This window comes from Protopterus annectens, chromosome 7.part0 (genome assembly GCF_019279795.1).
Source record: "Protopterus annectens isolate FY-2018-M chromosome 7.part0, PAN1.0, whole genome shotgun sequence".
Taxonomy (NCBI): domain Eukaryota; kingdom Metazoa; phylum Chordata; order Ceratodontiformes; family Protopteridae; genus Protopterus; species Protopterus annectens.
In genome coordinates, this window is record NC_056739.1 from 593,143,490 (window position 1) to 593,170,489 (window position 27,000).

General features: G+C 45.9%; 1 protein-coding gene across 1 annotated transcript in view; it reads right to left on the reverse strand.

The window, feature by feature from the left end:
• The window catches only part of MAN2C1 (mannosidase alpha class 2C member 1), a 1,630,015-nt gene that overhangs the window by 1,413,541 nt on the left and 189,474 nt on the right, over positions 1-27,000 (reverse strand). The window contains exon 4 of the mRNA XM_044077185.1: positions 7,421-7,491. Coding sequence (XP_043933120.1) covers positions 7,421-7,491 — 71 coding nt within the window. The remainder of the gene's footprint in view (positions 1-7,420; positions 7,492-27,000) is intronic.

Consider the following 27,000-nt stretch of genomic DNA (forward strand, 5'->3'; position numbering starts at 1 on the left):
GTTTTCCAAGATAAGAACTGTAAGTCTGCTGTTGCTGCTGGTTCAAAAGGGGGAAGTGTTAATTTTTCTAGCACAAAATTGAGATCCCATGCGGGCAAAGGTGGTTTCCTTGGAGGCTTTACATTTTTGATCACTCTCAAATATTGTCTGAGGAGAGGATGAGAGAAGACAGTAGGATCCATGTTGTACTCTGCTGAAATTGCTGATGCATGTATCTTAATGGAAGAATAGGACAGGCCATTGTGGTACAATTCTGCTAAGTATTCCAGGATGTGTGCTAGGTTTGCTAGTGTGACATTTTCTCCATTTTCTGCACTCCAAATGAGGAATCTTTTCCATTTGGCTGAATATGTTTTCCTAGTGGAGGGTCTCCAGGATAATGTCCTTAACCCTCTGAGATAAATCAAGTTGGTTTTGTTTTATGCAATTTTCCAAGCAGTTAGCTGCAGTGTTTTTAAGTTTGGATGCAGGGTCTTGTAGTTGTTTTGCATTAGAAGTAAAGGACATAGAGGTAGATGCCATGAATGTGTCCGAGACATGCTTCTCAGTAGCGGGTACCAATGTTGCCTTGGCCAGTCTGGAGCTATCAGAATTACCTTTGGCTGTTCCTCTCTGATCTTCAGTAGAACTTTGTACATCAAAGGAAGGGGTGGAAAGGCATATACTGTCAGGTCCCTCCAGCTGAAAGAAAGGGAGTCCACCCTCCAGGCAAGTGGGTGGTATACTTGAGCAGAATTTCTTCAGTTGGTGGTTGTGTGGGGAGGCAAACAGGTCTATCTCTGGCATTCCCCATTTCTTTGTTATGGTTTTGAAAATATCTGGATGCAGCATCCATTTGTGAGCATCCGTGGTAGTCCTGCTTAAGCTGTCTGCTAGTGAATTCTCTTTTCCTGGTACAAATTTGGCCTGCAGTTGGATGTTGAGATTCAGGGCCAAGTTCCACAGGTCCATTGCCATCCGGCATAGAGGGTATGAATGTGTGCCTCCCTGTTTGTTGATGTACCACATGACTGTGGTATTGTCCGTCCTTATCAGCAGGTGTCCTTGCTGGATGAATGGTCTGAATGCCTCGATTGCATGTTTCACTGCCAGCATCTCCTTTAGGTTTATGTGTAGATTCAGCTGGTCTTGTGACCATAGGCCTTGGATACACCTGTCTTCCATGTGTGCCCCCCAGCCTAGGTCTGAGGCGTCCATGGTGATGGTCTGCCTTGGATGTGGTTTGTGGAAAGGCAATCCTCTGTTTATCTGACAGGCCTGAGCCCACCACAGGAATTCTTTTTTCAGACATGGAATGATTGGGCTTCTAGACTGTGTCTGTGCTGAGACCATACATTCCTTAGGTACCACTGTAACTTTCTCATATGCAGCCTGGCATGTGGGATCAATATTATGCAGGATGCCATGTAACCCAGGGCCTGCAGGACTTTCCTTGCAGTAAGCTGAGTTTGTCTTGTTAATGCCATGAAATAGACTGGTAGTTGCTTTTGTTTTCCTCTGTGAGAAAAGCCATCTGAGTTATTGTGTCCAGTTCTGCACCCAAAAATGTTATCCTTTGAGATGGCACTAGTCTTGACTTTTGTATGTTGACTGTGTATCCCAAGGCTTGCAGCAGTTGTATGACATTGGCCAAATCCTTTATTAATTTTGTCTTGTTGTTTATTAGGCAGTCAGGTATGGGTAGATTTGAATTCCTGAAGCCTGCAATGAGCAATTACTGATGCCAGGCATTTCGTGAATACGTAGATAAGCCAAAGGGCAATGCTGAGAATTGATAATGCTCTGATCCTGCAAGAAATCTGAGGTGTCTTCTGCAGTCTTGGCAGGTATGCCTCCTTGAGATCTAGAGTCACCAGCCAAGACTCCTTGCCCAACATGGGAAGAAGTTGCTGTAGGGTCAGCATTTTGAATTTTGGAACAATGAGGTATGTGTTCAGTGCGGACAAATCGAGAATAGGCCTCCATTGATTTTCTTTTCTTGGTACAAGGAATAGTCTGGAGTAAAATCCTTGGCCTTGTTCCATAGATGGTACCTTTTCTATTGCTCTCATCCTTAGTAAACTGATGATTTGTTTTACAGCCTCTGATTTCTGGCTTGGTGGAAGGTTTGGCATTCCTCTCTTTGGTAGAGTGTGGAAGTGAAACCTGTAGCCCTTGTCTATTGTTTGTAAAGTCCATTTGTCTCCTGTAATACAATGCCAATTTCTTGAGAATAAGGCTAGCTTTGTGGCCAAGGGTGCTTCCAGTTGTTCCCTGGTAGGCGGAATCAGAGCCAAGTCATTGTGTCTGTCCTGTAGACGTGGTTGCAGTTGCAGCTGTGGCGGCACTTCTTTGGTTGGCAGGTTGCCACTGACGACCCCTGTAGGCACCCCTAGATTGACCTCTGCCTCTTGGGCGTCTATTTCTGCCTCTCTGTGCTCTGGAGTTGTCAGGAAAGGACCAATTCTTTGAAGGCCAATTTCTGCTAAACCTTGGAGGTTGGACCTGCAAAAAATCCTTGACTGTTTGGACAGATTTTGCTTTTTCTTCCACTTTCTTTAGAACCTCCTGTGCAGGGGAGCCAAACAAACTTTGTTTCTCCATAGGGGCATCCAGGAGTTTAGACTTAACATGGTCTGGTAAGGATTGTTCTTTTAACCAGGCATGCCTTCGAATCACTGCTCCAGTCATAGCTGATCTAAATGAAGCCTCCAGTGCATCATAGCCACATTTTAAGAAATGATTACTGACCTGCTGAGAATTGTGTACCAAATCCTGAAGGGACTTACGGTCTAAAGGTTCAGGAGAGGCCAGCTTTTTATTCAGCTGATCTAACAAAAATTCCTGGTACTGTATCATGTGAAATTGACAGTTTAAAGCCCTGGCAGAAAGAGTAGCAGATGTATAAACCTTTTTACCCCATCTCTCTAAAGCTCTAGATTCTCTTTCAGATGGTAGTGGGTTTTTGGCAGAGGCAGCTGCAACACCTTTAGGGCCCTGAGAAATGGTTTCTGGGTCTGCAGCATGAGCCTTATACAAGTGGTAGTGAGAATCCGGGACCCTGTAGTATCTGTCAGGCTTTGCAGGGGCCGGGGGAAAAGAATCAGGGGCAGTACTGGCATCATTGTATGCATCATCAACAACTGATAGTACAGGTGGAATGGCTAAAGGCCTATGCTGTGGTAAGTGTAAAAAAGTCCTTAGCCTTTTCCTAGAATCAGAAAAATCCTGACCCTGCCATTGGAAGTTTTCCCTCATTGAGTGTAGGGTTTCCCCAAAAGAAAATTCTTCTGGAGGTGAGGCAGAAGGAATGGAGTCTTCTGCATCAGAATCCTCATAAGGTGAGTACGGGCCTTCCTGATGGTCCGAAACATCTGAACCATCCGAGGAGTAGTCAGAGGACAGAGGTTCAGGGGGTTCAGTCCTAGGCCTCTTTTCAGGAGGGGGTTGTGAGGCCCTGTCTGGGTGGGGATGGGATCCCCTGATCAGAGAAATAAGGTCCTCAGCAAGGCTGAGAATCTGGGTACTTGAGGTAGGCCTGTGAGAGGGAGCTTTTGAAGGTAATTCCTTGGAAAGTTTGGCTGCTTTAGCCCTGGAAAAGGCCTTGATAGACATAGAAGCAGGGGGTCTAGCTGCCCCACGTGCAGGAGTAGAGATGTCCAACGGAATAGTGTCAGACAACTCTTGTGTGCCTGCTACTTCAGCAGGAATTTCTGAAGCCGATTCAGCCATGGCCTGTGTGGCCTCAGTTATCGGAGGCATGCGAGAACCGAGGTCTCGGTTTCAGCTGAAACCGAGACACTCGTAGGCCTAACCGTGGTTTCAGCGAAACCGTCCTTTTCGTTTTAGCTAAATGTGTGGCATTTTATATGCAAAAGTGAAAAACTCTTCTGCAAACTCCAAGAGTCCATCGGTTGAAGGAAGCACAGGCTAAACAAGCTGATATGTCGTGGTCTGGGCCTAAGCAAGGAAGGCAGTAAGAGTGGAAATCCTTATGAGGTATCTGTTTCCCACAAGTTAAACAATTATTTACTTTGTCTGACATCGGCTGAGGCAAGAAAGAGTCCCCAACGGGTACTTAGCTTTAGAAGTCTTGATGCTGAAATCTCTGGATCTGACCGACCGGCACTTAACAGCTTCTGCTTCGGCGGCAAGAAAGACTGGGGAAAATGGCGTCGGCTGATGCCTTTATACCCCAGCAGCTATGACGTCGGGTGAAGTGCGACATCAGCCGAGGCCAGACCCAGACTTTGGAAAAGGGCTGCCTGAGGCAGGACAACCCATTTGTTATGACTGCAGATGCATCCTTGAAGGACATCTTTGAATGTTCTAATATCGAACCTTATTCAGTGAAAGCTGAAAATATCGAAGCAACAAAAAACAAATTTTTTCCTAGGGAAAGAATTTGGTTGTCCGTTTCTGTTGCTTCAGTTTTTTCAGCACTGTGGTGGAAGGTTACAGGTTGGGTTCAGGTAAGTGTGCGATTGAGTGCAGGTTAGGGTAGTTAGGTTAGGGTGCAGGTTAGGTATGTGTGCGATTGTGTGGATGTGTGGGTTAGGGCGGGTTAGGTGAGTTAGGGTTAGGGCACGGGTTAGGTATGTGTGCGATTGTGTGGACGTGAGAGTTAGGACGGGTTAGGTGGGTTAGGGGGCAGGGGTCAGGTAAGTGTGCGACTGTGTGGACGTGAGGGTTAGGGCGGGGTAGGTGAGTTAGGGTTAGGGCGCAGGTGAGGTGAGTGTGCGATAGTGACGGACCTTAGGGTTAGGGTTGGGGTTAAGGTAAGTGGATAATTAGTGGTGTGTGTATAGTTTAGTGTAGGGTTAGGTGTAAGATTTTAGGTGTATGTGTGTGGATTGCTGTTTGTTTGGTGTGCTTGTGTTGCGTGTATGTGTTTTGGAACAGAGAATTTTTTCCCTAGGAAAAAATTTGCTGTTTTGTATGTTCGATGTTTTCAGCTTTCGCTGAATAGGGTGTGATATTAGAACATTTGCTTTGAAACTTCGATGTTCTAATATAGACCCACCAGGAGGTACTGCTGAGGGCTTGGGAGAATGCATTTGGGGGGAGTTCATAATACGTCTTTTGAACAGAAACATGAGAACAATCCCATTTGAAATGTTCCATCATATGAGAAATGGTGGCCCAAAGGAGAGTTCCTCCAAGGAGGAATCTGGACTGACAGAATCTTCCTCCTCAGATCCAAAATCCAAGGGAGAAGGAATTTCAGAAGAGTATGCCAAAGACTCTTCCCCAGATTCCTAATCTTCTTCAGATGATTCCTGCTTTCTATGCCTCTTAAGGGGAGTAGAAGACCAATGAGAAGCAGGCACAGAAACTCATTGAAGAGGCTTTAAGGCCATTAAGGCATTAAACAGCCCCTGGCTAAAATCCTGCCACTCACACTGGGGATCTTTAGCAGCAGGGGAAATAGGTTTAGTTTTCTGTTTTTTCTTCTGAGGAATATTCACCCCAAAAACCTTAGGCAGTTCAGATCCTTGCCTACATTAAACCAAAGTAGTAGGAATCTCTTCCCTAACAAGGATTTGTGGTATCCCCCTTGGTCCCTCAGAAATAATCAACCAAAGTTCCCCATTAACATCCAGAATGGATGTTAGAACAGCCTCCGAGGATGTGCAAGAAGATGGAGCATGCCAGCCTCCGACATGGTTGCAACAGAGGAATCCGATGCAACAACCAGGCGATCCTCTGGGCTTTCACCATCCTCGAGAGAGCTATATGAGGGAAGCGGGATAACAGCTGACTTTATTTGGCAGGCGGCTGACCTTCGGGGATGGGAAGGTTCCACCACAGCACCCTGCACCAACACTTTAAGATGCTGGTTCTCCAGGTAAATTGATAAGGAGGAGATATATCTACATAGGGTCTTAGGGACAAACACTTGACAGATAGAACACTGTGCATGGTCGTGAGAAGCATACAAACAGAAAAGACACTGCTCGTGACGATCTTTATGGGGAATTTGCCACCCACATTGACATTTTCCTTTGCAGGATGACATGTAAACTCACAAAAAAAAAAAAAAAAAAAAAAGTAAAAATAGATAAGAAACCCTGGTGGGGCAGTTGTCTGAAACACGGCTCTGGAACCAGCACAGAAGGAGGGTTCAGACTGATGATCTATGATGGGATTTGGACTGGCAGCAAAGTATTTCTGAGGTATGTATGTCCGTACATCACCTTTATGCCCTATGCCTTGAGCGGGGAGCACACATGTGAAGCATGTCTATAAATCTAAGGCTTTGTCATACACTGGGCTACCCTTGGCAGGGAATCCCTTTTGTAAGGGAAACTGTAACAGTGATATGGAAAGACATCTTAAGATTGCTCTGTTACTTATGTCATCCAACACTAGATGCCCAAGTATGTCCCCTGTTAAAGCAGTATGGCTGGTAATGTTCTCAGATAATTCATGTGCCCGAGTTAAAAATCTTGCATATTTAGTCCCCACTCATCAACAATATTTCTTCTTTTTCTGACATGCTAAGGACAATTTCTCTAATTCCGTTTAGGGGAAAGTTGGATATAATTACAACCCACATGCAGGCTCTCTTGCCATTTCTAGTGGTGCCCTCTCTTTCCCTTCATACTTACCTAATGCTTCCTTCTAGTGCTTTGTAGACAAAGATATACATTGCCTCCCTGTTGAGTCCAAAGCCTACTGAAAGAAAGTTCTGTATGTATCATAGTTCTAGGATTTCTACAATGAAAACACTGCTCCTTCATCAAGTACAAGCAGTCTCCTACTTAAACTGTGGCCATTGGTTCTCATTGTCCTCTGTTTTATTATTAATAATATAAAAAAAAATCACAAAATACTTCTGTCCAAAGACAGCAAGCATTAAAGACAAAAGCTAAATGGATACAGAAACTGGCTTTCCTGTTGGAGATCTAAAAAGATTGGCACTACTCCTATACCTTACTAAAAATAAAGGGTTTAAAATTCATAGTAATTTATCTTATTCCAAAAAGAATAAGGTACCAAAAGTCAGAGTATTTCAGTCTGAGATGGGGTAATGAGCTGCGGCAAATATCCATCCTCTACCTCACCCCAAACATAGGGCAAATATCCATCTTCTACTTCACCCCAAACATAAGTTACTTTGCCTTTTTAGAACTGTGTCTGACTACTTGTAAAACATATGTAGATTTTAATGCCATGTTAGAAAAAAAAATTCTGCGAAGAAATGTTTGAAATGTTTACTTTCAACATTAGTGGCCTTGTTCACAAACCACTTATGAAACATTTATCATCTTTACTTCATTTACTGTTTTCCTACTCCTCAGGATACCATTACTGGAGTTCACTTAACTACTTTCACTTTTTAGGAAATGCAGTCATTTCTATTCTTTTTCTCACCTTGAAACATTTAAATAATACAAGTTCACATTATCAGAATAAAAAAGAGACTTTTAGAACTAACCTGTGTGGATCTTCTGTTTTTAAGCACTCAGTTAATATGTAGCTGGTCTTCTGGCCTTCTGTAGTGAGGCCCTAAATTAAGACACGTTCAGGGTTTAATAAGTTTAAGGCTGACATTTTCCCATTACAAAACTTGCAAGCATAAACAATAAGTGAAACAAATTACTCCAATTACCATCATATATATAACAACTAGGACCCTAAAACTCTTTGATAGAGTACAGACAGTCAAATATGAATACACTGTCTCTACCAAAAGGCAAAATAACTGCATATAGACACCAAATTAGCTTCTACACACAGTTATTTTACTGTCACACTACAGTATGTTACCTTTAAATGCCAGGATGAACAAATTAAGGCCTAATTACAAAAAAAAAACTTGGTTAAAACTATACAACAGCAAGCATGCATATAATATCCATACATGCACACTATGACAAATTGAACTGACATGTGAAACTACATCTGACGCTCTGATATTAGTCTGGCTAGTAAGCCAATAAGTGGCAGTCTATGCAGCACAGACCTATTACTGAGGTTCTGGTCAGTATCTAGCCAATATGTCCATTCTATTTTGGTGCTTTGTAATGTTCAGAGTGCAGATTAAATAGATTTGTTCTCAAGAACAACAAACACTGTAGATGAAGGGCCATTTGTATATACCATATCTTGAGATTAAAAAACAGAACACATGAAGGCTTGGCTTAAAAAATAATGCAAACAATTCCATCGAAAAAAAAGCTGATGGCTATTTTTCCAATAATGAATACAGCCAACAGTACATTGTCTCGACGTGGTTTATTAAAGAATTCATCTATTGGGGTTTGTTCACAATGGCATCCCAAATCACTAAACCCATCAGGGATGAGCAAGTCTCTGCATTAACCCATATTAACACAATGTGTTATTGCCATTATATCATGTCCCATTTAAATACTATCCTCTGTATTCTCAAAATAGAATTATAAATTAAAAAATGTATTTATCTTTAACTATAGAGTATTCTTTCTCCTTTCCAATAGCAGTGTTTTTGTGAAGTCTGTCCACTTCTTAGGCATTGTCTACTTTTTTTCTATTGATTCTGCTATTACTAAGTTTTAAATAACTTGTTTTTGTAAAACTATCTTGTGCATAAAAATATTCCCAGAACACTTGCATAAATCTCTGCTACTACACTGCCTGTCAACTGATTACAGCATATGCATCAAGGAGGGAAAAAAGTCATGAGAGACATTCATCACAAGGCAAGTCAATGCGCTGATCTTGTGGTCCATCACCATGTAAGCAATGGTATTCAGAGATATTTCAGTAACCACACCACTCTGTGAGGAAGATGATGGTGGTCTTTTACATTCCCTTAGTGAACAGTACAAAGTAAAGAATGGAGTTGGCCACAGGTTATGCAGAATTAACCTCGTGATTAACTCTTCCTTTTCAGTTTCATAATACCACAACCAAAACTATAAACATATTTTATTGCTATAATAAAATCCAAAACTGCTCTACCCATGTTATCAGCTAGCTCATAGTTTAAAATAAGAAGTTATGTACTCACCATAACGTTCCATCTGAGTAGGTGGCTTCATTTGTCTGCAACCTGTGGGTCTTGGATCCGATATCGGAACCGAGCCGGCAACTTGTTTCACAGCCAATGGATCCGAGCTGCTAGCTCCTCCCCTCACCCATAATCCCCTGCCAACCCTCCATGACCTCAGATCAAGTTTGCCCCTCTATAGATACCTAAAAAGGGTATTCCAATAAAACAACTCCCATAGATCCATTTTGAAGGCCAGGGGGAAGGAGGGGGGGATGATTGCAGACAAATGAAGCCACTTACTCAGATGGAACATTATGGTGAGTACATAACTTCTTAATCTGAAGTAGGGACTTCATTTGTCAGCAACCTGTGGGACAGAGTCCCCAGCTACCTGAATCTTGGGTGGCCATCATGGAAGGATGTTGCGGAGCACCGCAGAGCCAAAGGATGCTCTCCCTCTAGAAATTACGTCCAGTTTGTAGTGGTTAATAAAGGTATGAGATGTGGCCCAAGTGGCTGCCGAACAAATATCATCCAACGGAACTCTAGATTTGAAGGCAGCAGAAGTAGAGATGGAATGTGCGCAAACTCCTTCAGGTGCGGGTCTCCCAGAAGCTTGGTATGCTAAAAGAATACATTGGGAAATCCAGCATGACAGAGAGATTTTTTGATACTACTTTCCCCAAATTAAATTTGGCAAAGGAAATGAACAGCTGGTCGGATTGCCTGTGACCAGCAGTCCTGTGAGTATAAAAACGCAGCTGCCTATGAACATCTAATGAATGCAGCTTGTACTCTCCTTTATTCTGATATTTAGGAAAGAAGACCGGTAGATTTATGGATTGATTTATACTGGTTTCTGATGCTATTTTGGGAAGGAAGGAGGGATTGGTCCTGAGGTACACTCTGTCCGGGCGAAAAATAAAGTAAGGAGGTTTCACAGAAAGGGCTTGAAGCTCCGAAACTCTTTTCGCTGAAGTAATGGCTACAAGGAATGCTGTTTTCCAGTGCAAGTATTTGAGATCCACTGAAGCGGCAGGTTCAAATGGAGGAGCAGTCAAGGCTTGTAGAACTAGTGAAAGATCCCAAGGGGGTACGGCTACTTTTATAGGGGGTCTGAGCAGAAAGGTGCCCTTGAGAAAGGTTTTACACAATTTGGCTGACATCAAGGGCCCTGTGTCATGTCCCACATGGTAATGGGAGATGGCAGCCAATTGTACTTTGACAGTTGAGCAACTAGCGCCTTCCTGAAAAAGTCCAGTTAGGAAGTCTAGTATGGATGGAAGAGGGGCCGTAAAGGGATCTAAATTATGATGCTCCACCCAGACGGAGAAACGTTTCTATTTACTGCGGTACACTTTCCTGGTGGAAGGTTTATGCGCTGCCACGAGGATGGCTTTGACTGGGGAAGAGATACCGGGAGTCCTAACTAGGAGTGGAACTGGAGCAACCAAGCTGTCAGCTTCACACTGTCCAGATTTGGGGTCGGCAAGCCCGACGGATGGGAGATTAGATCCGGACTGGGATCCAGAATCAAGGGGGGATTCACTAGGTGAGACCACAGGTAAGGGAACCAAATTTGGCGTGGCCAGAATGGGGCAATGAGGATCATCCTGCTCCCCAACCACGAGGCTTTCTGTAAAAGCTGTAGCATCAGGGGTAGAGGAGGATAGGCATAAAGTAGACCGGGCCAAGCATGCACCAGAGCTGCCTCTTGGAGTTTCCTGGAGGGGAATCAGAGCGAAGAAATTGTCGCATTTGGTGTTTGAGGGAGAGGCAAAAAGATCGCAGCAGGGTTGCCCCCATATTGCGAATATCTGCTTCCCTACTAGTGGGTTGAGTGACCACTCGTAAGGGGTAAGAAGGGTGCGGCTGAGTTTGTCCACTAGGATGTTGGCCCGCCCCAGAATGTGCTTTGCAATCAGAAAGCGGTTGGTGGAAATCGCCCATTCCCACACTCTCATGGCTTTGCAGCATAGAGGGTAAGACCCGGTTCCCCCCTGTTTGTTGATGTACCAGACAACAGACATGTTTGTCCGACTGAATTGCAATAGTTCCTACGGGGAGGAGATTGTGAAGTGCTTGCAACACGTACAGCACCGCTCTCATCTCCAGAACGTAGATATGCAGGGAGGTCTCTGTATCGTTCCACGTGCCTTGGACGGTCCTACCTGAATAATGCCCCCCCCATCCGAGGCGGGAGGCGTCCATGGTCACCATGGTGAGAGGGGGAGGGGTGCAGAAGGGTCAGCCCGTATGGAGATCCGGAGCATGAAGCCACCATGATAGGGCCCTCCTGCAAGCCTTGCTGATAGCGATGGGGTGATGGAAAGGACAGAAAGGACCATTACACTAGAAGGGTCCACTGCAGTACCCTCATGTTCAGACGGGCGCATGGAAGGAGCGTTATCGCTGCCGCCATGGAGCCCAGCGCCCTCAGGACCAATTCTGCCGGTGGGGCTTCTGACTGGAGGATGGCCCGCACATGAAGTTGCAAATTCCGTAGTCGTTCCGACGTCAGGAAGGCTCGTAGATCTCTGGTGTCTATTCTGGCTCCTATAAATTCTATGACTTGTGTCAGGGCCAGAAAGGATTTGTCGGCACTGATGGTGATGCCTAATTGGGGGGCTAGGCGGAGAAAGAAATCTCTGGCTGAGCAAAGCAGATGCCTTGTTGGGGCGGTCAGGAGCCAGTCGTCCAGGTACGGGAAGAGCTGCATTCCCTGGAGTCTCAGGTGGGCTGCTATCACTGCTAACACCTTGGTGAACACCCTGGGGGCTGTGGTGAGGCCAAAGGGAAGGACCCTGAACTGGTAGTGATTGGCTCCCAGCCGGAAGCGGAGAAACCTCCTGGATCGTCTGTCCATCAGAATGTGGTAGTACGCATCCTTGAGGTCTATAGAGCACATCGAATCGTTCTCCCTTAGAAGGGGGAGAATAGATTGAAGAGTGACCATTTGGAATTTTTCCTTGGTTACCGAAAGGTTCAAATGGGACAGGTCTAGAATTGGTCTCGAACCCCCCCGTCTTTTTTGGCACCAAAAAGAACCTGGAGTAGAACCCTAATCCGAGCTGGCCTTGGGGGACAGGATGGATGGCTCTTTTTTCTAGCAGCTGCTGAATTTCTGCGGCTGCAGCCTCCCTCTGATCGGGTGGTACATCGGGGAGGTTCTTGAATTTGGGGACATGAAGTATTGGAATTTTGTACCCTCTGGATATAATTTGAAGCACCCAGCAATCTGACGTGATGGACTCCCATGCTGCTAGGTGCTCCGAGAAGCACCCGCCGACTGCCTCCAGAGTGGAACAGCCGGGCAACCCTTCAGGGCTGCTACGTGGGCCGGTCAGAGAAAGGTTCTCTGGACCCAAAGTTCCTCGGAGCCCCTCTGCCCCTGGGGCGACGTCCTCCCTGTCCTCCTCTGCCATGGAAGGACTGGTTGTCCGGAGCGGATTGGGAGTGTTGCAATTTCCGGAACCACATCTTCTTCTGACCCTTTTGGTTCTTCGAAAAGGACCGCTGGGGAGCAGAGAAGCGGACTCCGACGGCAGACAACGTCTTCCCGTCCTTCTCGCTCTGGACTAGTGTCTCGCGAACCATTTTGCCAAACACGGCAGAACCATTGAAAGGGGAGTTCGCAGAGGATGCTTTAAAAGGCTCCGCAAAGTCACAATGCCGGAGCCAGGCCTGACGTCTCATGACTAGGCCCACTCCGCTAGCTCTAGCGGCTCCCTTGGTGGCGTGGGACAATAGTGCATAGAGGTATTTGAAATAGATCTCAGAGTGGCCATTCAGGTGGAGTACAACTGTTTGTCCTCCGCCGACATGGACTCAGGGGGGGGGGCAGCGTATTCTTTGATAAGATCCCGCTGCATCCTGATGACGTGTGCCATATAGTTCAGAGACCTTACCGAAAAGGTTGCTGAACTAAAAACTCGCTTCTCTAAGCGATCCATCGAGCGGGACTCCTTGCTCGGTGGATGGACTGAGGGGCTCTCCTGAGCTAGTTCCCTCTTCGTGGCTGCCGCCATCAACATGGCATCCACGGGGGGACCCTTGCTCCAGTGTGACTGGTCTGCGGAGGGTCTCAGTATCCTGTCCGGGCATTTAGGGACTGGCTCCACAGTGTCCGGGTCCTTCCACGCCCTGGTGGTAATAAGGTCCACCAGGGGATCGGCCGGAGGGGACACCCAAGAGGTAGATGGGCCTGCTTCGAATATCTCCAGAAACACGGACTCGTCGGAGGAAGCCTTGGGGGCAGACCACCCACCTCTGATCCTAAGCATTTCCATGATGTCTCAACATTTAAACAGACTGAACTCTACAGTTCCCTACAAAACGGTGTCTACAGGACTGCAATCAGTTGTTTTCAACATTTAAACAGACTGAACTCTACAGTTCCCTACAAAACGGTGTCTACAGGACTGCAATCAGTTGTTTTCAACATTTAAACAGACTGAACTCTACAGTTCCCTACAAAACGGTGTCTACAGGACTGCAATCAGTTGTTTTCAACATTTAAACAGACTGAACTCTACAGTTCCCTACAAAACGGTGAATACAGGACTGCAATCAGTTGTTTTCAACATTTAAACAGATTGAACTCTACAGTTCCCTACAAAACAGTGTCTACAGGACTGCAATCAGTTGTTTTCAACATTTAAACAGACTGAACTCTACAGTTCCCTACAAAACGGTGTCTACAGGACTGCAATCAGTTGTTTTCAACATTTAAACAGACTGAACTCTACAGTTCCCTACAAAACGGTGTCTACAGGACTGCAATCAGTTGTTTTCAACATTTAAACAGAGTAGGTTACACAAAACGCATTTGTTAAGCTTTCACTTACAGTGCTTTGTAATTCAGCAGGTCACCATATTGGTCAGCCATAGGGCTCTTTGTTTCTACTTGAGTGGTTGCCTCCTTCCCCTGTAACTGCAGTAAATTGACTCTTACATTAGAGCTGTAATACTTACCTTATAGCTTTAGGACACCTTAGGAGACCTTGTAAACTGCAATAGCCCCGCTACGTTCGCCCTCGCTATGCTCGGGCTCTCTTCGCTCCCCTCCCTACCCCCAATTCCCTAGGGCTCTTTGTTTCTACTTGAGTGGTTGCCTCCTTCCCCTGTAACTGCAGTAAATTGACTCTTACATTAGAGCTGTAATACTTACCTTATAGCTTTAGGACACCTTAGGAGACCTTGTAAACTGCAATAGCCCCACACGTACGGGCCCTATGCTCGGGCTCTCTTCGCTCCCCTCCCTACCCCCAATTCCCTAGGACTCTTTGTTTCTACTTGAGTGGTTGCCTCCTTCCCCTGTAACTGCAGTAAATTGACTCTTACATTAGAGCTGTAATACTTACCTTATAGCTTTAGGACACCTTAGGAAACCTTGTAAACTGCAATAGCCCTTCGTTTTTGCCTCTACACTCGGGTTCTCTTCTCCCTTCCTGCCCCAATTCCCTCCGCCCCAGTACCTCTAAATTTATAGTACTATAGCCACTCCCCCACTTTCTAGATCCTATCTGCTTTCATCTGGGATAATGCCACCCACCCCTATTCTACTACCTACATTTAATAGCACCTATTAGCTTTCATCTGGCATTCTCCCATCCCCCCTTCCAGTACCTTTACCTCACCACTCTATCTTCTGGTGTTGCATCACCAGGTCAAACAGTTCCTTCACTCACTAGCTGAATCACATATAATGATATCCTCCTCTTTACTACCCCTCTTGTTCACACCCCTCTTGTTCACACCATACCTCCTTACCTTGTATGAAAACCAGTTTCAGGTCCCAAAAGGCCATACTATCATCCCAGCTGTAAATCCTTCCACCTTCAACCATACTTACAGTACCAGATCCTATCCAACATCTTGTTCAGTCTATCAACATCTCAACCCCAGGCACATTAGCTCTAGATCCAAACACTACCACAAATTAATAAACAAATTCCTGAAGTTCATCACCAAGTATAGACTCAACCTAATACTTGGTGGTGATATTCACCCCAGCCCTGGCCCACTCACTTCAGATACACATACCCCCTCTACTTGTAATCTAAGCTACAAACCTACAATTTATAGGCCAACTAACTCTCTCCTAGTCTGTCATCTCAATATTAGAAGCATTAATAACAAGGTATATGAATTGCATGCACTTCTGGATGTCCATTCCCCTGAGATTCTCTGTTTATCTGAAACCTGGTTAAAACCTAACACTAAAGACAATGAAGTGTTACCACCTAGGTACAACATACACAGGCTGGATCGTGGAAGGGGTGGGTAGCTGTACTCTATAAATCTGAGTTGAATGTCACCATAGATGTAATACAACCTCCTCAGATTAATAACTCTGAGATTCTTTCCACCAAATTGCAACTTAATAAAAATAAATGCATTAATATTATCTGTATGTACATTCCCCCAGGTAACAATATATCTACATTTGAAGATATCCTGCACTGGTTATCATGTCACTACCCCCAAGAAACCCTACTACTTGGAGACTTTAACATAGACTGGGGCACCTGTTCCTTAGAATCCCCAACCACCCATATTAACCTGCATGCATTTACACAAATCATATCCACCCCTACCAGGATAGGTAAACCCAACCAAAAAAGTATACTTGACTGGGTACTCATAAACAGTCACCCCAACTGTACACCTCTGGTACCCTCCTTAATGGCCTAAGCAATCACCTTCTCACATATGTAATTAAGCACAAAACCATTAATTCCCAACAACCCTTACTCAGAAAGGTTAGAAACAATAAAAACTTTGACCCTGCCAAATTCCAACAAGAACTAAACTCATGTAATTGGTCTATTCTAAAACACCTCCTTAGAGGAAGCAGTAGCATACTTTAACAAAAATTCCTTGAGATCCTTGATTTGCGTGCAGCTGTTCGCTCAAAGAGAACCAAGGCACAAGCTGCACCATGGGTTGCGATAGAGGCTAGACTCAAAATTGCCCTTAGAAACAAAGCATGGGCTTTTCTTCTAAAGACCCTCAAGATCACATTAAATACAGGCAATCCAGGAAAATCAATTTTACAAGACAAAAACAATACTACTGTAATTTACAGACAGTAAATCAAAATAACCCTCAGAAGTTTTGGGCAGGTTTAAATAATCTACTACATCCTGGACAAACTTCAACCCCAATCCCTGCTGCTACTATTGATAAAACCCTGAAGATGTTTCTGATAGTTTTAACCAATTCTTTACTGAGACAATTCAAGCCCTAGCTAGCCAACTACCTCCTAGCTCCCTGGTTCTTAAAGTAGCACCCCAGAAACCGATCAAAAATTAAAACCCACTACACTTTCTGCTGATCAACTAAAATCAGCTGATGCTATTGCTTACCCGTCTCAATACCAATCAATCGAACCATAGTAGAAGCTAAAATTCCCACCATCTGGAAAATATCCTATGTAATCCCACTTCACAAAGGAGGCAGCTCTACTGAATTCTCCAATTATAGGCCAATAGCTATACTCTCTCCACTTGCAAAGATTATGGAAAAATGTATTCATAGACAATTCATGCACCACCTAATCCAAAATCGCCTTATGGCAGACACTCAGCATGGCTTCCGTCCTCATCACAGCACTACTTCAGCCCTCCTAGCCTTTACTAACACCATAAACCATAATCGCAACAATAATTATATATCCTCAGCCCTCTTTTTGGATCTTTCCAAGGCATTCGATATGGTTGATCACCAACTTTTAATCCACACCCTGCAAACATTCTGTCTAGATAGTGGAGCCCTCGAGTGGTTTCAATCCTACCTGAATGGTTGACAGCAGGCTGTCCTCTGGCAGAACAAACTCTCTAACCTTCTACCTAACACCCTCGAGTACCACAAGGCTCTATACTAGGGCCCTTGCTGTTCTCCATCTTCATTAACAACCTTTATACTGTCATCCCAAAAGTCAGCTGTATCCAATATGCTGATGACTCTACTCTGATTTGCTCAGCCACATCTCCAGTAGAGTTATGGTCAGCTACCCAGATCACCTTTAATACAATAGAAAACTGGCTTTCTGAACATCGTCTGATCCTAAATCCCAAAAAAATAAAATGCTGTTATTTTCACCAACACGTAGGTCTACCACTTTCACCTTTACCATAAAATCAAATGATGGCACAATAATCTCCCCTGACCCATCTACAAAACTATTAGGTGTCATCATAGACAATAATCTCAAATTTGACCACCAAACTATCAAAACCATCAATAAAAAACTAGGGTCACTTTACAGAATAAAAGCCTTCCTAACCCCTCCAGCTAAAATTGCCATAGCTCGCTCTCACCTTCTTTCAACCCTTCTGTATGCATCCCTCTACATTTGAACAAGACTGTCCTTAAACTCTCAATTTGCTACAACCACATTGCCAGGTTTGCCACTGGGCTGCCTTTTAGGACACATCATTGCATCAATCTAAATCAGCTTGGTTGGCTTGAACTACCTAGCCTAATCCAGTATAACCAACTGATTATGGACTATAAAATCCTCTATAATCCGGACAATACTCCTACACTTAAAAATATTATCACCCCCTATAACAATCCTAGACCAATTCGATCCTCTAACAAACTACTAATTCAGACTAGCAAAATTAATAACACAGCCGGTGATTCTCTCTTTGCAAACTCTGTAAGTAGATCCTGGAACTCACTTCCAGCTGATATTACCTTACTTTCCACCTTAGGTCAATTTAAAACTAGACTCAAACAACATTTGTCACTTAACTGGCTATGTCAATGTATCAAGCCTGTAAAAATCTGTTAACCAGTTTACTGTGTAATTTAATTTAATCCTGACTTGTGCTCAGGACTAACTTTAACCTGTGGAACTTGTTTAACTTGCTTACTTATGTAATCTCTGTAAATAATCTGTTTGTAATATGTAATGCTGGTATTATGTAATGCTGTATCTGCTTACCCTTGGAGCTTTTCTCCCCGGGCCTCCGCTGAAAATGGACATGCATCCAGTCGGACTATCCCGGTCAACAAATGTAAAATAAAATAAAAATAAATGTCTCCAAAGGAGACATCCTCAGGGGGTGATCTTGGGGAGCCTTCCCCTTCATCCAAGTCCGTGTCCTCAGTTAAGGACTCAGGGAAGTCCACGTGCCTCCTCTTGCACTTGTGCTTGCGAGGCACTTCCTCGGGGCTGTCCGAGGAGGTCTCGCCTGCAACATCCTGTTCCAATGGAACAACCTGGGACATCGAAGCAGGCTGTCCCTGTGGCCGGGTGATGGGAAGCCTGGCCCAGCAGAGAGGGAGTGCAGAGTGGAGCCGAGACCAGGGCTGGGGGTCCGGATGCTCTCGACAGAGCCCTCTCCACTACATCGAAGGCAGAGGGGGAACCGCTCTCCCTGGGCTCCGAGAGCTGACTCCCACTCGGATCCGATGAAGGGATCAGAGCCGGCGCCGAAACCATTGGATCCGAAGGACGAGTGTGCTCCGACCTGGATGGAGCCGAAGGCACACTGAATCCCCCGGATCCAAAGCTCGGCCCACGGCTCCGAGAGGTCGGATCCGACAGACTCGAGGCCAGACCAAGTACTGTCAGTGCCGACCCACCCCCGGCTCCGACGCTGCCCGGCTCCAAATGCTCCGAACCAGGGTAGCGGGTCGGAGAAGGAGCAATTGGAGCAAAAAGGGTGTGAGCTCCCCCAAAAGGAGGCAAGAGCACTCCCATCTGCAGCTGGGCCTGGATGAACCTTTGCATCATCCGGTCCAAGTCTGCATCTGACATACTGTAAGTTGATCTCGATGAGGCCACCGAGGCAGGCCTGGAATGCCGCCTCGATGACCTCGATGGAGATCAGGCCTCCTCCTCCTCGGGTCCTGGGGAGAAACAAGGAGATCGGAGCCAAGGAGGAGGAGACCTAGAATCTGTGGAGGGAGAAGCCCGCTTAGCCGGCGGGGCCGAAGCGGAGGCCTCGGCCCGCCGCTTGTGGTGCTTCTCCCTCCGTTTCTCCCTCATAGCCTCCCTGTCCTCTGGCGCTTTACTGGGAGTTTGAGTCCCGGCCAGAGGAAGGGGGGCAGGAGTGGCAATCACCACAGCCTGTGGTAGTGCCATGAGAGGAGCGGGGGCCGAAGCAGAGTCCGGGGGCAAAAGTCCCACCAGGACCAGCTTCGACCTCCGCTCTTTCAGTGCCCTGGGGTTGAACGCTGCACAAATGGTACCGAACGCACAGAGTGTGGCCATCAGCCGGGGAGAGCTTATGGCCACACTCGGTACATTTTGAAAAAATGGCTTTTGGGGCCTCAGCCATACTTGAGGAAAAAAACAAGTACTACACAAACACACAGGCCCCAAAGCACAAACACACACTCACTAACGGCCAGCGAAGAAAGGGAAAAAAACTATATAAAAATATATAAAATACAGGGAACCTGACTCTTACACACTTTTTAAAGCTAATGATAGGAGAAAGTGGAAGAAAAATACACTTATCTGACAATACTTGCTAAGAGCTCAAAAATCCAGCCATTCACAAGCGCGGCAAACTAGATCTGGGGTCATGGAGGGTTGGCAGGGGATTATGGGTGAGGGGAGGAGCTAGGAGCTCGGATCCATTGGCTATGAATCAAATTGCCGGCTCAGATCCGATATCCGGTCCAAGACCCACAGGTTGCTGACAAATGAAGTCCCTACTTCAGATCAACTTTTTAAATGTTTTTGGTACTATACATAAAAGCTGAGTGGGCCTTCCTAACTTCCAGTTGAGTCATGGAAGGTCGACCGGCAGATCATCTTACAAATGTGGTTGAATGTCCTTCTTATAGACGGTGAAAGATACATTCTTTATGATATGGAGAAATAATAGAAATAAGCACCTTGCCTCTCACTGGAATCTCACCACCAACTGTATAAATAAAAGTTCTGGCATGGTTCTGTATAAATAAATACACAAATAAAATGCACAGCTGTATGCTATAAGCAACAGCACAGAGTCTCTGCGTCAAACATTCAAAGTCAAAGCTAAAGTTAGTTCAAAATCAGAATAAAGTGCTGGCACTGTGATTATATTACTGAATGAACTCAGGCATGGCTCCAAAATGAAAAAAGTAATATTTTTAAGGTAGGTTTAGAGATTTCAACTGCTAACTTTGACATTCCAAGCCTAATACTAAGACAACTAGACCAACAAGCAGCTCACTAGTTTTGGCTGCAAAAGTCCTCAAACTATGCTAGTAGACTCTCTCTGGTGCCACCTTGCTGGATTTTAAGATTTTTCAATTTACTTTTAAGATTTGGTGCTTTACGTTCATGGTCATGAAGACAATATATTTCATTACCAATAAGATGGATGTTCAACCCTATTTGTACGATTATCTGCAGGTCGACCTTCCATGACTCACTTAAAAGCTAGAAATCCACTGTGTAGGGTTGTTATCAAAGACATTTAAGCTCTGTGCATTTGCAATTTATGGATTTTTTCAATGAATGAAATAAAATTAAATTACAATAAAAACGACAAGATTTACTGAATGTTAGTTTATACTGAACAATATATTTCTTAATAACTAACTGCCTTTTTTGCACAGGACACTTAGCTAAACATCAATGAGAAATCTACTGCAAAAAATGTTCGCGGCTTAAGCACATGTAGAGTAAAGACTGGGACATGATTTTTTTTGTAAAGAACTGACTGATAGTTTCATTCAGTTCCTGCAAAGTGAGGTCTCGGAGTGCTTCAAGGACTACTCCATGGTAATGCATTTTTCTTCCCATATAAGAAGAACGCACACACTCAGGTCTCTTAACAACAGGTACTGTTATGACTGTCATAGTCCATGTTGCTGTGAATGACTTGAGACGTACCTCTCTGGACTATATGAAGAGAGACCTGATTGAGCTTGCTGAATATGTGTCCCAGACAGGTATGTCCCTAGTCTTAAGCAGCATCCTACCATCACTCAGAATGATACCTCAGTACAAACAGAAAATGACTGACTTTAATAACTGGCTTAGCTTTTGGTGTTATTCCAAGGGATCCAGTACCTGACAGACTGGGAGGACATGATTGACAGACCACGATTATTTGTCAGAGATGGTCTTCATCTGTCTCCCCTGGGCTTTAGGCTTCTGGCAAAGGCTCTTGCCTACCCCATAGTGCCTTTTTTAGGCAATGTCATGAGCACAAAATTACCAACATGAAAAAGAAGTTATGTACTCACCATAACGTTCCATCTGAATGGGTAACTTCATTTGTCTGCAACCTATGGGTATCGGATCCGTCCTCGGATCCGAGCCGGCAGCCTTACCTAGCTAAAGATCTGAGCTCCTAGCTCCTCCCCCTACCCATAACCCCCTGCTACACATCCCCCATCCTCAGATTGAGTTTGCCTACAGGGACTCCACAAGACCCTCGAAAGAGGCCAGTAACCTACTGCCTAACAGAATGGACAATCCTCTCCTTTGTTAAGAAGCACAAAACTGGTTAGGGGGAATGGAGGGGGGGTCAGATGCAGACAAATGAAGTTACCCACTCAGATGGAACGTAATGGTGAGTACATAACTTCTTTATTTGAAGTAGTTAACTTCATTTGGTCTGCAACCTGTGGGACAGAGTCCCCAGCTACCTAGAAACCTTGGGCGGCCCTCAAGGAAGAATATTCCGGAGCACTGCGGAGCCAAAGGAAGCCCTACTCCTGGAAATCATATCCAATTTATAATGGGAAATAAATGTATGAGAGGAGGACCAAGTAGCTGCTGAACATATGCTGTCTATAGGGACTCTAGACCAGAACGCTGCAGAGGTAGCTATGGATCGGGTTGAATGAGCATGGATTCCCAAAGGTACCGGTTTGTTCGAAGCTAAATAGGCTTGAATGATGCATTGTGAAATCCAGTTGGCTAATGTCACTTTGGTAATAGGCTTACCCAAAGAAGACTTGGCAAAGGACACAAACAATTGATCAGATTTATGGTTAGTCGCTGTCCTGTGCAAATAAAAACGCAGTTGTCTATGCACATCCAATTTGTGTAGTGTGTATTCCCCTTTGTTCTGGAAATTGGGAAAAAACACTGGCAGATTAATAGACTGATTAATATTTGACTCAGAGGCTACTTTAGGGAGGAAGGAAGGATTAGTCCTGAGAGAAACTCTGTCCTTATGAAATATTAGATAAGGGGGTTTCATACAGAGGGCTTGAAGCTCAGACACTCTCCTGGCCGAAGTAACTGCAACCAGGAAGGTTGTTTTCCAAGATAAAAATTTCAACTGAGCTGACGTGGCCGGTTCGAAAGGAGGGCCCGTCAAAGCCTGTAGGACCAGTGTTAAGTCCCATGATGGGACCGCAGATTTAACTGGCGGTTTTAACAGAAAAGTGCCTTATAAAAAGGTTTTGCAAATCCTGGTGGAAGCCAGTGATCCTACATCATCCCCCACATGAAAATGAGAGATGGCTGCCAACTGTACTTTAACCGTGGATGCACTGGCTCCCTGATGAAAGATATGGGACAGAAATTCAAGAACTGTCGGGATAGGGACAGTAAAAGGGTCCAAGCCTCTATCTTTGGCCCAAATGGAAAAACGTTTCCATTTACTACCGTAGATTTTTCTGGTAGAAGGTTTGTGTGCTGCTACCAGAATGGCTTTCACTGATGATGAGATACCGGGAGTCCTTGCTATCAGCGGAACTGGATCAACCAAGCTATGAGATTGAGGTCGCCCAGGTTTGGGGGTTGTAATCCCGCAGGATGAGAAATTAGATCCGGAATGGGATCTCAGATCCAAGGAGGAACTACACTGTGAGACCACAGGTAAGGGAACCAGCTCTGGCGAGGCCAGAATGGGGCTATGAGGATTATCTTGCTCCCCAACCGATGGGCTTTCTGCAGGAACTTCGTCATGAGCGGAAGCGGGAGATAAGCATAAAGGAGACCGGGGGGCCTAGCATGAACCAGAGCGTCTCTGGGGCTCTCCCCTATTGGGGGAATTAGAGCGAAATATTCACTGCACTTCGTGTTTGACGGAGAAGCAAAAAGATTGCAGCAAGTTAGACCCCATTTGAGGAAGATCTGTTTCGCTACTAATGGGTTTAGAGACCACTCGTACGGTGTGAGGATCAAGCGACTTAGCTTGTCTGCTAGGATGTTAGTCCGGCCCAGAATGTGCATTGCTACCAGGAAGTGGTTGGTGGAGATCGCCCGTTCCCAAACTCTCATGGCCTCTCGGCAAAGTGGATAAGATCTGGTTCCTCCCTATTTGTTGATGTACCAGACTACAGCCATGTTGTCTGACTGAATTGCAATAGTTTCCGGAGGAAGAAGGTCTTGTAGGGCTTGCAATGCCAAAAGCACCGCCTTCATCTCCAGGACATTGATATGCAGAACGGTCTCTGAGGAAGACAATGTGCCTTGGACGGTTCTGCCCATAGCATGCCCCCACACCCCACCCGAGGCGAGAAGTGTCCGTGGTCAATGTGGCTTGGGGCTGAGGCATGACGAACGGTCTCCCCTCTCGCAGGTCCTGAGAGTGTAGCCACCAGAGAAGGGAGTCCTTGCAAACCCTGCTCAAGGGAATCGGGGTGTTCAAGGGGTGCAGCAAAAGTGACCATTGGACCTGAAGAGTCCATTGAAGGATTCTCATGCGCAGCCACGCAAAGGGCGACAGACCGATGGCCGCCGCCATGGAGCCCAAAGCTCTCAGGACTAATTCCGTAGGTGGGGCTGGGGACTGGAGAATTGCCAAAACATGAAGAGACAAACTGCACAACCTATCTGTTGTTAGAAAGGCCTTGGAATGGCGTGTATCTATCTTGGCCCCTATAAACTCCAGAACATGCACAGGATGAAGGAATGATTTTTGAAGGTTTACAGTAATATCTAGACGCTGAGTAAGATCTAGGGTATAATCCCTGGCAAAGCAGAGCTGATGCCTGGTGGAGGCGGTGAGGAGCCAGTCGTCCAGGTACAGAAAGACCTGAATGCCCCGAAGTCTCAGGTGGGCTGCGACCACTGCCATGACCTTGGTGAACACCCTGGGGGCTGGGGTGCGGCCGAACAGAAGAGCCCTGAACTGAAAGTGAATGGCTCCCAGCCGAAAGCGGAGGAACCTCCTGGATCGTCTGTCCATCAGAATGTGGTAGTATGCATCCTTGAGGTCTATGGAGCACATCCAGTTGTTCTCCCGTAGGAAGGGGAGAATAGATTGCAGAGTGACCATCCGGAATTTCTCTTTGGGAATGAACAGGTTTAGAGATGAGAGGTCTAGTATAGGCCTCAGTTCCCCCGTCTTCTTTGGCACTAAAAAGAACCTGGAGTAATTTCCCAATCCGCACTAGCCTGGGGGGATGTGCTGGATGGCTCTTTTTTCTAATACCTTCGAAATTTCCGAAGCTGCCGCCTCCCTTTGATCAGGTGGGACATCGGGGAGGCGTTTCATAGGAGGGGGAAGACTCAGAAATAGAATGGAATAACCTCTGGATATAATTCGGAGCACCCACCGGTCCATAGTAATAGACTCCCAAGTTTGGAGGTCCTCTGACAGATGCCCCCGACTACCTCCAAAGAGGGATAGCCAGGTAAGCCCTTAGGGCTGTTGCACGGGCCTCTCCGAGAAGGTTCTCGGGACCTGAGATTCCTCGGCCCCCCTCTGCCTCTGGGCCGGCGTCCACCTTATCCTCCTCTGCCTCTGAAGGACGAGGGATCCGAAGTGGGACGGGACTGCTGTGATTTCTGGAACCACATCTTATTTTGTCCCCTCTGGTTCCTCGAGAAAGACCGTTGGGGATTAGAGAAGCGGATCCCGACGGCAGACAGTGTCTTCCTGTCCTTCTCGCTTTGGACCAGCGTGTCGCGGACGGTTTTGCCAAAGAGCGTAGAACCGTCAAAGGGCATGTTAGCGAAGGACGCCTTGAATGATTCTGCAAAATCGCAAAGGCGGAGCCAGGCATGGCGCCGCAGAGCGATGCCTGCTCCGTTGGCTCTAGCCGCTCCCTTCGTGGCATGGGAGAGTAGCCACATAGATGTGTTAGTAATAGATTTCAGAGTGGCCATGCGAGTCGAGAAGGTGCGTTTGTCCTCGGCCGCCATGGACTCCAGGGGGGCTCCAGCGTATTCCTTAATCAAGTCTCGCTGGAGTCTGATAACGTGCCATATAGTTCAGCGCCCTCACAGAGAAGGTAGCTGAAGCAAATATCCGCTTTCCAATGCGGTCCAACGTCCGAGATTCCTTATCTGGAGGGTGGACCAAGCAACTCTCCTGCGCTAGTTCCTCCTTGGTGGCAGCCGCCACCACCATGGCATCCACTGGAGAACCTTTAGACCAAGCCAGCCTATCAGAAGGGGGACTAAGTATCTTGTCTGGCCTTCTGGGAATTGGCTCCACGGTGTCCAGCTCCTTCCAAGCCCTGGTGGTAATTAAGTCCACCAGGAGGTCAGCCGGGGGACACACCCCAAGAAGTAGATGGGCCTGCATCGAACGCATCCAGAAACACAGACTCATCCGAGGAAGGTATTTGGGCAGACCACCCTCCTCTGATTTGCAGCATTGTGATGGACCACATCCACCAAGAACAATCACAAGGCCTTCTTCATATATGTCCGCAATCTCAAAGGCAACACCCCAAATCTGCTCTTAACTGGTGCTCAATAACACCACATACACAAACGCCATAGATACAGCCAACCTGCTGGTAGACAGGTTCAGTGAAAACTTCACCCTCCCGTCCTCCATCAGTAAACCAGAACATCCCCAGCACCTGACCCCCTCCTCCTCATCACCAGGGAGCAGGTCCTTAATGCCCTCTCAAAGGCAAAAAATAGTCTCCATGGGACCCAATAACATCACTGGCTGTCTCCTACATGAACTCAGGCATGAGCTCTCAGCTCTGTTAAACACCCTATTCAACCAAAGCCTGAACACCGAATGGAGGACAGTCACTGTCATCCCTCTACACAAAAGTGGAGCATCCACTGACCTAGGCAATTACAGGCCCATCAGCCTAACTAGCCTGATCTGCAAGGCCATGGAACGCATCATCATGGACCTTATAAATAAGGACACTGGCAACCTCCAAACACTTGACCCCACGCAGTTTAGTTATGTCAAAGGGAGATCATCCCTGTTAAATTTTGGTCAACTTCTTTGAAGCAGTCACCAAAGCCATTGACGAGGGGAAGACTGCACACACCACTTACCTTGACCTAACAAAGCCTTTGACACTATTCCCCACTTGGGCATAATAAACTCTCCCAGCTAAGCATCAACCCATATCTTACCAGATGGGCAGCTAACTGGCACACTGACAGAACCCACTCAGTCAAAGTAGGGGAAGCCAGCTCTAGTAGTAGACCCATAACAAGCAATGTACCCCAAGGATCGGTCTTTGGGCTTCTACTGTTTGGGATATACATTTTTGAGGTGCAAGCCAATACCAGTGGTCTGTGGCTAACCAAGTTTGCAAATGACTGCAAGCTGGGTGCGGTCTTAAATTCCCCTAGTGATGTGAACATCCTCCAAGAGGGCCTTACCCAAACTAATGACTGGTGCCAGAAGCATGGCCTCAAACTGAATGCCAAGAAATGCATAATTATCCCCTTTGGGAAAATTGTCATCCCCACTAATTATCACAATAATAATAATGTACTAAGCATGCAATCAGTCGTGAGGGACTTAGGCACCTAGGTTGATAGCAACCTGACTTTTGACCACCAGGTTGTCTCCATTGTATGAAAGGCTTTCTACATGGTCCACCCTCACAAGTAAGGGTATTTCATCCAGGAATAAGGAGATCATAACATCTCTGTACTCCTCCCTTATCAGACCCATTAATGAGCACAATGCCCTCTTCGGCATGTACCTTGCCAAGCACATGCAGCAGCTGGAGAGACCACAGAGGTTCCTGACCAGGAAAATCCACAGTCTCAAATACCTATCCTATACACATAAGCTAAAATCCCTGTCCCTCTACTCAGTCTCAGACTGCTCAGAGGTGACTTGTGTCTGACATACAAGGCCATTTCAGACCCAGACTTGATGGAGTTGCTGCATATCCATAAGACA